Source organism: Piliocolobus tephrosceles, chromosome 4 (genome assembly GCF_002776525.5).
Source record: "Piliocolobus tephrosceles isolate RC106 chromosome 4, ASM277652v3, whole genome shotgun sequence".
NCBI lineage: Eukaryota > Metazoa > Chordata > Mammalia > Primates > Cercopithecidae > Piliocolobus > Piliocolobus tephrosceles.
In genome coordinates, this window is record NC_045437.1 from 144,870,401 (window position 1) to 144,881,473 (window position 11,073).

The following is an 11,073-nucleotide window of genomic DNA, read 5'->3' on the forward strand; positions in this document are numbered from 1 at the left end:
CTGCCTGGTGGCGTGAGTAATGCTGGCCTTTGTCACACCTTCCTTATTCATATTTTCCCGTGCTGCCAACCACGGCTTATTCTGTGACTCCAGGCGTTGATACCATAAATGCACAAGCCCATGGTCCAGGTTTCGTGGGCGTGATGGCTTCCAGGCAGAGAAGCTTCTTTCGGCAGGCGCGGCCGCAGGAGGGTACCAGGGCCGCTCTGGCGCCGCCAGCGTGGAGACCGCGGCACCCTAGGTGCTCTGGGAGCGCCCCAGCGCCTCCTGCGCTCTGCAACACCCTCCTCCCCGACTCTGGCCGAAGGAGAGTGGGCGTGGCCCACTGCGCGTTTCTCGGAGTGGCCAATAAAGTTTCGAAAGTTTGAAAAGCGGAGGAAAAAGGCCACGCCCATGTGGCTGTCCGAGTGTGGGCGCCTGTGGGCCTCGGCGGAGCCTTGGGCTGCTGTGCGCTCGCGGAGGCGTGGCCGGTGCGCGGGGCCCGCGGCGCGCGGGGATGGGGGTCTCGGTGGACGTGCACCAGTTGTACAAGTACCCCTTCGAGCAGGTGGTCGCCAGCTTTCTCCGAAAGGTACCGCCCCGCTTCCACCCTCCGGATCCCGCGCTGCCTCCGCTGCTTGCCCCCTCTCCTCTCCTCCATCCACGCGGAAGCTGGCATCGTCCGTCTCTCTCTCCAGCCGCGGGCTTTGCTTCAGGGATGTGTGGGTCGAGAGGGATTTCCTCGAAAACTCCCCTTACAGGGAGCGGGAAAAGGCGCCGTGCTTGGCATCACGTTCACACCTGCCCCAGCTGAAAGAAGAGGCTTTCCTTTCAGGAAGAGCCTCGGGGAATGCCAGCTAGCGAACTCCGTGGAGTTACAGATGACCGACGTATGGAGCTTTCCCGTTCATCACTGACCCCTTAAAAGCGAGGGGAGGCCATTGGGCAGTCATCCTGGTTTACTCAGCATGATCGTTCTGCCGCCTCTCCACTTCCCGTTATTAAACAGCTGTGGGACTTTGTGCAGGTTGCTTACTCTCTCTGTGCCTTAGTTTGCTAATCTGTAAAATGGGGAAAATAATAGTACCGACTCATAGAATTGTTGTGAGGATTCAAATGAGGTAACTTATGTAAAGTGCTTATCACAGCTATGACCTAAATGAAGAAACTGAAGCAAAATCAATATAAAAAGAGAGTTTGTTTGAGCCAAGTTTGAGGACTGCATCCTGGGAGTGAAGGTGCCCTGAGTACACATTCTGATGAGCAGAAGTCGAAAGTGGGGTTTTAAAGGAGAATAAGAAGCGGTTCCTAAGTTGTTTACCAAGAATTTATATTAAAATAATGTAAACTATTGATTGGCTGTACATTGTTCTTTGTATCACAAATTCCAGGAACTGGAAGATAATGGGTAAGGCATCTAACTGGTCAGGAACAAAATTGGGCTCGCAAGAATAGGTTGCTCGCAGGAATAGGTTGGGTGAGGAGGGGACCACTGAAGTCCTATACTCTTGTCCCTCTGGGCTTGATCGATTTTGCGTATTTCACTGTAACTCACACAATCTGCTCTGAGCTATTCTTCTTTTTCTCACTGCTACTGATGTTTAGTTAGGGCTCTAAAATGTTATTGTTGTTTGTATTACTACAACTGATTTCAGTACAAGTAATGAACTCTTCCTCAATATTGAGTGGCCCTGAATCCTAAAGACTGTTTCTAGGATTGTGGGTCCTGATAATAGGAAAATGGAAAATGTCTTTGAGAAATCGAAAGGGCCCAGGCCTGGGAAGTGGGACTCCTGGACTCTGGTGTGGTTCTATGTGTGGTTAGTTCTCTGGGTGACCTTGGCCGAGGGTCTTTTCTCTAGGCCTTAGTTTCCACATCTATAAGATGAGGGATTGTACCAGAAGATCTTTTAAGGTCCCCTTCAGTTTTCACTTTCTTAAACAAGATTTGCAACAATTGCAGTTTGCCTTGGTTAGCAGCCATGGGACATTGAACTCCGTATGCAACCCGGAAGCCAAACTAAGGGAGATGCTGGGAAGATGAAGGTCATTTGTTAAACGATAAGGTATAGCCTCCATTAGAGGAGGTGACACGGTAGCCCTGGTCACAGAGGAATAAGGAGGACACCGGTTAACATTTTTTTTTGCTATAGGGGGCCTCTTTAGAAGGAATGTCAGCTTGCTGATAGGTTCATTGATTTTCAGTGTCTAGACTAGTGCCTAGCACCTACTAGGTATTTAATAAAAACCTGATCAATGAACAAATGAATGAAAGAGTGACTTACAGATCTTTTGTAGACTTTGCCTTAGGCCAGGCTTCTGGACCAAAAGTAACAGCCAACACCCAATTTTTTTGTTAGGACTGGCACTTTGGAGTCTGGGTATTCTTATGCCACTGCTCCTTTGTAAAGTCTTTTTGGATTGTCATCATCAAGAGTTAGTCGATCTCCACCTTCTCAGAACTCTCAGGGCACTCTGTCCAGGCCTTGCTGACCTTCTGCAGTGTCAGGTGGTGACTTCTGTATGTGTTGTGTTTCCCACTAGACTCTCAGGTTTTTAAAGGTGAGACTCACTCCTGCAGAAGCACATAACACAATGCCAAGTTCTCATTTACGGAGGTCTTGGTGCATTGTCAGCTTTTGGAAAATGCTTTTCTTTTGTTGAATAGATACTTATCTTCTGTGTGCCAAGCTTTGTGCTAGGTGCATAAAAAATGTGGGAGGTCACCGCAGACCCAGTTCTCATGGAACTGATGGTGTGTAGTGGGTGAGATTAACATAAATAAATGATGAGCAAATGAACACAAAATTCAAATTGATGCTGTGTACTTATAAAAGGAAAATACATGGTGCTCGAATATAGCAGGGAGGCCTGCTGAAGTCAGACAGGGTGATTTTTAGGAAAGGCTTCCCTGAAGAAGTGGCACTTCTGAAATAATGGCTGAAGCATGAATAGAAGTTTCCTAGGAAGACTGGGTGTGTGGTGTGTGGTGTGTGGTGTGGCGTGGTGTGTGTGTCTGTGTGCGCTCATGTGTGCTTTCCATACTTTATCATGTTTACTGCTGCCAACACCCTCAGGAAGTAGTTATGATTAATTTCCATTTTACAATATAGAGAAACTGAGGACCAGAGAAGTCCAAGTGTCTTCCTTAAGTTCCTACAGCTAGCAGGTAGGACAGCCAGTATTTTAACACATGGATCCAAAACTCACACCCTTGGTCACCAGGCTCTGCTGCATTGCATGTAATAGGCACTTCCAACGATCATTGAAGGAATACAGTGTTTCAGAATCAACTTTGCTGGCCGGGCGTGGCAGCTCACGCCTGTAATCCCAGCACTTTGGGAGGCTGAGGCTGGTGGATCACTTGAGGTCAGGAGTTCAGGACCAGCCTGGCTAACATGGTGAAACCCCATCTCTACCAAAAATACAAAAAATTAGCCAGGTGTGGTGGCCTATGCCTGTAATCCCAGCTACTCAGGAGGCTAAGATGAGAATCACTTGAACCCAGGAGGCGGAGGTCGCAGTGAGCCAAGAGCACGCCATTGTACTCCAGCTTGGGTGACAGAGCAAGACTTCGTCTCAAAAACAAAAACAAACAAAAAAGCCCAAAAAACTTTGCTGTGCTCAATCTGTTTTCTTTTGTTCACAGTCTTCTCTCAGAGTTTGCTTAGCTGTGTGGATCTGTTGTCTCTGATATAAAGATATAACTTGGATGTATGTTAGGGTGAGAACACAGAATGTTTAAGTTATCTATTGGTATGTAACAAACCACTCCAAAATTTAATGACTTAAACCAACGACAGGCTTTTAATTTTCACAATTCTGTGAGTTGACTAAGCTCGTGTGGTTGGTTTTTGTGTGCTGTGTGGTATAGTTGAGGTCACTTATATAACTATATTCAGTTAGAACCTGTTGTAATTCTTATAAAATATTTAGCAGAGTACCTGGTACATAGTGAACAAGAACTATGGAAGGGAAGAACTGGGAAAGGCAGAACTGAGAAAGGCAGAACTGGGAATATCAGAACTGGGAAATGGAAGGCGGAACTGGGAAAACGAGACAAACATTTGGAGACTAAAGGTCTAGTGACGGAACAGTGTTAACACCATGCATGTCACTGTACTTCCTTTCTTTCTATTCATTCATAAAGGAGTCCTTCAGAGGTTTCTTGGAAGGAGCTACGTGGCTATTTATAAGATGTCAGTAAATCCATTTGCTGGGTGAATTTTCCCCTTATGTTATTCAAAGCCACGAACTGGAATTCAGTAGACCTGGATCCTGATCATTATGCTTTCACTGTTAGGTTGGGTGGCCATGGAAAACAGTTTTCACCATCCTATACTGTGTCCTTGTCCAAATTAGAAAAGGCATCTTTTAGGGGTCCAGCCCATAAGCTCACAGTTCATAGGGCTGGTGGAAAACAAATGAGACTATTTATGCAAATTAGAAAATGGTACTCCTTCCTCTAGGTGGGTGCAGTCCTGTGCCCATGGGCCCACTTGACCAGGAGCCCTTGTGCAGTGAGTAACATCACAACTGTGTAAGCCCTAGTTTCTCCTCTGTGAAAATGGTAATGCCACCTACCCCACCTACCTTCCAGGGTTGTTGTGAGGATATCACATGTGTTAACAGTTTGAAAAGCATAAGCTTTTTTTTTTTATAAACCTAAGGTAGTAATAATTATCTTTTTGGCAAAATACGCTTTTATTTTTCTTTCAGTCTTTATGATTTTTTTTTTTTTTTCCAAAGGAAAGCACTTGGCAGAAGGGACAATCATCTGAGGATCCCTGGGAAGTATTTAATCTGATTTTGCACAATGGTATGTTTGAAGCTGCTTTAGCACTGAAGAAGTTCTATTTTAAATCAAATCTACTGATCTATGGCTTTTTGGTTTGTTAGCAGTTGCCTTCCAAGTTATTATATACTACTGTTTTTAAAACCTGAAGAATGTTTGCTCTTCTTACATCTGCCTGTTGAATACCACAGGCAAAATATTAGCTGCATGCTTTCAAAGCTAAATGACACTGTGAAAACAAACAATATGATACTCTTTGTTCGTGAAATATAGTATTTCTCAATACACGCTTCATGGAGGAATGTTATGAAACCCAAAATGGTTTATTCATTAATGAATAACTGTACCGTATGCTGAACTGTATGTATTCCAAGAACTATAGTGTCAATGCACTTGACAGTGTATTTTGGTTTCTTTCTTTGTGTGACTCTTAGCTTTCTTTCTTTCTTTCTTTTTTTTTTTTTTTTTGAGACAGAGTCTGGCTCTGTCGCCCAGGCTGGAGTGCAGTGGCCGGATCTCAGCTCACTGCAAGCTCCACCTCCCGGGTTTACGCCATTCTCCTGCCTCAGCCTCCCGACTAGCTGGGACTACAGGTGCCTGCCACCTCGCCCGGCTAGTTTCTTGTGTTTTTTAGTAGAGACAGGGTTTCACCGTGTTAGCCAGGATGGTCTCGATCTCCTGACCTCATGATCTGCCCATCTCGGCCTCCCAAAGTGCTGGGATTACAGGCTTGAACCACCGCGCCCGGCCGACTCTTAGCTTTCTAGCTCTCATCACTTACCACTGTTTCCTTCCTTTTACTTAAAATCATCTACAAAGAGAACACAAAGTTGCATAGACAAATGTAGCAGTGTAGCAAATAGGTCTTCTTTGGAATCTCACTTAGACCTTTCTAATGGGCTTGCCTTTCGTGACCTGGATTCAGAGAACTTCTTAAATTTCGTCTGCCTGAAATTTAAAGTCATTAAAGAGGATCCAGAGAGCCGTTATATTGACTGGGTTTTATTGTTTATATCTAAATGAGGCCAGAGAAGTAAAGATTTTTCTTACCTTTGCAAGGTTGATTTTCTTTTTATGCTGTGGTCAAAAGAGTCATAGTGAATAGAGTATCACCTTCATAGGTGGTGATTTTTGTCATTTGTTTCTGATGTATCCCAAGTACCCAAAGAGATCCTGGAGCATAGTAGGTACTCAGCAAATCCTTGTTGAATGAATGAATGAAATAACTCTTTTGCGGATTAGCCCTATGCAATTTTAGATTGAAGTCAGTATGGGATTCAGAAACATGTCCTTACTTTTGGTACTGTAATAAAATGGACAGATTAAAATATTAATAATTTCTTTGCTTCAACAGAATGACCCTGGGTGTTATTTATTTTGGCTGGGAGCCTGGTGTGCTGAACAAAATGGTTTGAATGTTTACTCTTAAGCTCATAAAGGGGATTTATGAATGGCTATTTCCATTTAGAGTAGAAAGTTGATTGGGTAATTAATAATGTTTCCATTTCTGATCCTATCTTTTCTCCCTTGCAAATCTGACACTTACATGTGTGGAACATATCTCCTTGCAAAGCTCCAGAAATATTTGGGGGTGAACCTGCATTTCTAAAATAAATGATTTGATAAACCATAGGCCTAATTTAACATAATGATTATTTATCTTTTGTCACATGCTGTACTAATCTTTCTTCACTTTTATCTTCCTGTCCTCAGTTCCACTAGAAGATTAGGCATGATATGAAGGAGAATGGTGCAGATGTGCAGAATGTGGGCTCTGACATCGGATGGGGTGGGGAAGACGGGGATGGAGCGCTGTTAGCCCTGTGAGCTTGGACAGGTCATTTCATTTTTCTATGCCTCGATTTCCTCATCTACAAAATGAGAATAGTAATCACTATCTTCTGGAGTTGTTGGAGAAATTAAATCGGATAATGCGTATAGTTGCACATAACATAGCTAGCTTAATTTCAGCACTCAGTAGGCTCTTTTAAAGTACTTGTTGAATAACAACAACAACAACAATAATTTGTTGCATTGATTTCATGAGCCTGAAAATAAAAAGCTGAGAGAAGTGGCCTCAGAAATCTTTACTAACTTAGAGTAATAAAGGGGAGAGTGAGCGTGAATAAAGGTACACATTTGAATTAGGAATATTTTCTAAATGCCATTTGAATAATTGTAAAATATGCTTAGAAACTTATCTAGTGGAGATTGCTGCTTAATCAGTGTATAAAAGATAGAAGATATTGGCCAGGCATGGTGGCTCATGCCTATAATCCCAGCACTTTGCAAGGCCGAGGGTGGTTGGTCAACTGAGCCCAGGAGTTCAAGACCAGCCTGGGCAACAGGGCAAAAACCCCATCTCTAACGACAACAACAACAACAACAACACTCCAAACCACACAGACACAGAAACAAACAACCCTCCCCCCCCCACCAAAATTAGCCGCACATGGTGGCACACACCTGTAGTCCTAGGTACTTAGGAGGCTGAGGTAGGAGGATTGCTTGAGCCGGGAGGCAGAGGTTGCAGTGAGCTGTAATTGCAACACCACTACACTCCAGCCTGGGTGACAAAATGAGACCCAGTATCAAAAAAAAAAAAAAAAAAAAAAAAATTTTTTTCACTATCTAAGTACATGGACCTGTCTTCAAGGAGTTCACTGTCAAAAGGGACAGAGGAGGATATAGTAATTTTCATGACACCTTTATCATGAAATGATATGCCCCCTTTCTCAGGGGCATATGGCAGACATTACATTATAGTATGGGGCTAGATTTATATTTTAACTATAAATCCATGAAAGCATTTAAACTATTTAGAAACAGTTGCCTTTTTAAAACCAAGTAAATACTCTCTCTAGCACTCTCACTTCTCTGGTGCAGCCCTTTCCCTAATGCTAGTGCGTAGTGAAGTGTCAGGGAGGCCTTGTATCTTACACAAATTCTGAACTGGTAAAGTATGAACTTGTGAGTTTTTTTTTTATTAGTCTAGGAAAATCAGATATATTATCTTCTAATCATTTAAAAATCATTGTTTAAGTATTTTTGGATTGCAGATAGATGCCAGCAATATATTTAATGCCATACCACAGTAAATTGCAAGGTAAAAACCGAAGTCTTGAAGCTTTTTAAGTTTTCAAAAGTGTTGATTCATTTGTTAGTAGCAAAACCAGCTACATTTATTTACTACTTGCACAGTGCTAGGTATTATACTGTAATTAAATTGTTTCCTTTAATTCTGGTAACAACTCTTTGAGGGAATTATTTATTCTCATTTTACAGATGAAGAAACTAGGGCAGATTAAAATGATTTGTCCAAGCTTCTCACAGATGACATTCCAATTCAGATCTGTTGGGCTCTAAAATTCACCATTTCCCAACATCCTGTCTTTAATTTTGTTTTTTATTTCTTAACTTTTCCTTTAGAAACAATTTGACTTATAAACCATTTCAAAAACAATGTGGCAAAACAAGTAATTCCCATATACTTTTTTCCAGCTTCTCCGAACCATAGTATACTTTTTAAAACCAGGAAATTAACACTGATACAATGCTATTAACTAACCTATACACCCTATTTAGATTTTGCCAATTGTCCACTAATATTGTTTTTCCAGTCTAGGATTCAGTTCAGGCCCCTACAGTGCATTTAGCTGCCAGTCTCCTGCAGTGTAGGACAGTTCCTCAGTCTTTCCTTGCATTTCCAGACCATGGTGATTTTGAAGAGTGCTGGGCAGTTATTTGTAGCATATCTTTAGCTGCACTGGGTTTATGCATACATTTGATGTTGTGATAAGAGGATTTTCCTCTGTGTTACAATGATAAACTGTCTTTTCAAAACTTTCACTATGCCATTGCTGATTATTGGGCCAGTTTTGAAAGAAAGAGGCTGATGTGCTGTTGGTTGGCCTTTGTTTGGAATCATAGCTTTTCCTGGCCAGAAGGACCTCGAATGGTCACCTGGTGGTTCATCACCCTGGCCTCACAGATGGCAGCGTTGTGGTCTGCATGTCTTGGCTCATTGCCCTTTGTTCTTTCTATTTCATCATCCTATTGAAAGACCAATGAACAGCCATTCAAAATACTTTTCAACTTAATTATGTCTTGTCCTTGATCTCATCTTGGTACAAAATCAACTTTGCTTTTCTTCTGAGATAGACTATGGTGTGTGGAGCTCATAAAAGGAATTTGGCATAGCTCATGGGGATGTTTTTCTGCTGCTAAACACCAAATCTCTTTTCAGCAGCCCCATCTCTTTGCATGTACACGTTTGGCAGCAGCCTAGATAACAGATTCCCCTAATGCTTATAACACGCGTATGTTAATATACCAGACTGACTGTAGGTCTTCTTTGCCTTCTTTGCAGGACTCTTCAGACAGATCTGTCACTCACCTGCTTCCTTGTACTCTCTCGGGTAACCTCATTTGAAAATTGGTAGACAGTGACTCCTTTGGATGTCATTGACTGTTTCTGAGAGGGGGAGAAAATTATAAAAAAACAGGCATTGGCTTCTGAGCTTTTTGGAAAGTTGATATTTTAATAACTCTTTTAAGAGTAGGCTTTCTGAAAGCTTATGGGTTTTTTTCCCTCAGCAAATATGAATGCTAATTGTTATATCTTCATGAAGCTTCTCCCAGAAACATATTGAATATTATTTCTGTAATTAAATGGACTCAGTTTCTTGGACTCTTTTTATATGTATGTGTTTGCTGTAATGCTTATTCCCCCCGCCCAGTATTATGGAGTTCTTGGCTTATCTTTTAATATGTAAAAAATAAAGCAAGCAGATACAACAGCTTTAGGAGAGTCTACATTTTACCCTTGTTAGAGTGTAACATACATATGATATATACAGTGGTATTTGCAGTAGCTTCATGTCTTGGGGAAAGGAAAATGAGTTAGTTTACACATTCTGTGAAGAAAGTAAAAATTATAAGGATATGCAAAATGAAGTCAAATATACCTTTAAAAATACCTGAAATCATCCATAAAGTAGTATAGCATACATGGCATATATATGCAGCCTGTGGGATCATTCTCATGCACACTGCAGTTTGTGATCACCTGAGCCAGGATCAAGAAAGACAAGGACTTTTGGCAGTTATTTGGGTCTTCAGATCACATTGCTTTCATGAGAGTCTCTAGTATGAAATGGTGATTGAAGAATCCCAGTGTGACCCTGCTTGTCTGCAGGCTTTATACTATTATATTTATAGCATTAATACTTGATAGGTTTCCATGCTTTGAGAAGGACTGAATGAGATCATGTGCATGGCGGATTCTCTAGGATAGCACCTTGCATAAACACAGTAGCTGCTTGGTAAGTCTTTGATGGGTGTGATCCTGATTTAGCTTGATCAATTCTGCAATCATACTGGATTGTGCTTGAAAAGGTGTCCAGAAAAACCTGGCCACCTGCCTCTTGTCTTCTTCTCAGGTAAGTGTTTCTGGTGTTGGCCTCTGAGAAACCTTCCCTCTTTCAACTCTTTCTCATGGGAGTTTTGGTAAATTTTCATGAATTAAAACATGAATATTCAAGTTACCACGAGATGGCGTCAGATCATTTCAAGTAACGCCAGGTAGGGGGCGCCTCAGTTCAGTAAATCTTTAAAGAGGTTGAAATACGCGCCTTTCATAATACGACAGTTAGCTATTGCAAAGAAACCCCTGTCTTCTACTATTTTTCTATGGAAACTTGAGGCTCATGGCTCTTCAACTCCAAAAATTATGTAAGTGTGAAGTATTTGAGTTTATAATGTTTAAGAATTTCTCTGATAACTTAGTGAAGTAATCAGAACTTGCAAAATTTGATCACCATGTCTCCCTGGTGATTACATTTTCAATGTCCTTTACAGTTTAGTTGAGTCATCTTCCTACAACTTATGGTGAATTTATAATATTCAGTCAATATATATTTATGGGTATGTAATGAACAAGCTAGAACTGTAGTAAACGAGATAAGCCCATTTTACTTTAGTGTACATATTACAATTTACACACATATAATCACAATTCAGAGGACCTGTGTGAGTCTCAAATATCTCCCTTACTTTAGGGGTACTATGTAAGTGAAAGCCCCCTTTGCTGAGGAGCAGAGTATCTAAACCTGACCCTCTGTCATGGGCATGTAACTTGGAAGGGCTGAACTTCAAGAAAGCAATCATTGTAGTTCCAAGCTTTTTTTTTTTTTTTTTTTGGAGACAGAGTCTCACTCTGTCACCCAGGCTGGAGTACGGTGGCATGATCTCGGCTCACTGCAAGCTCCGCCTCCCAGATTCAAGCAATTCTCCTCTCT

At 41.8% G+C, this 11,073-nt stretch overlaps 1 protein-coding gene across 2 annotated transcripts in view; it reads left to right on the forward strand.

The window, feature by feature from the left end:
• Nucleotides 1-384: 384 nt before the first annotated feature.
• PRELID2 (PRELI domain containing 2) overlaps nt 385-11,073 on the forward strand; it is a 76,818-nt gene continuing 66,129 nt past the window's right edge. Inside the window, exons 1-2 of one of the 2 annotated variants that reach the window (XM_023227085.2) lie at nt 408-571; nt 4,729-4,798. In XM_023227085.2, the coding sequence (XP_023082853.1) occupies nt 4,796-4,798 (3 nt within the window). In that variant the 5' untranslated portion in view covers nt 408-571; nt 4,729-4,795. Of the gene's footprint in view, nt 572-4,728; nt 4,799-11,073 lie in introns of both variants that reach the window. The other variant, XM_023227084.1, reaches the window with a different exon arrangement.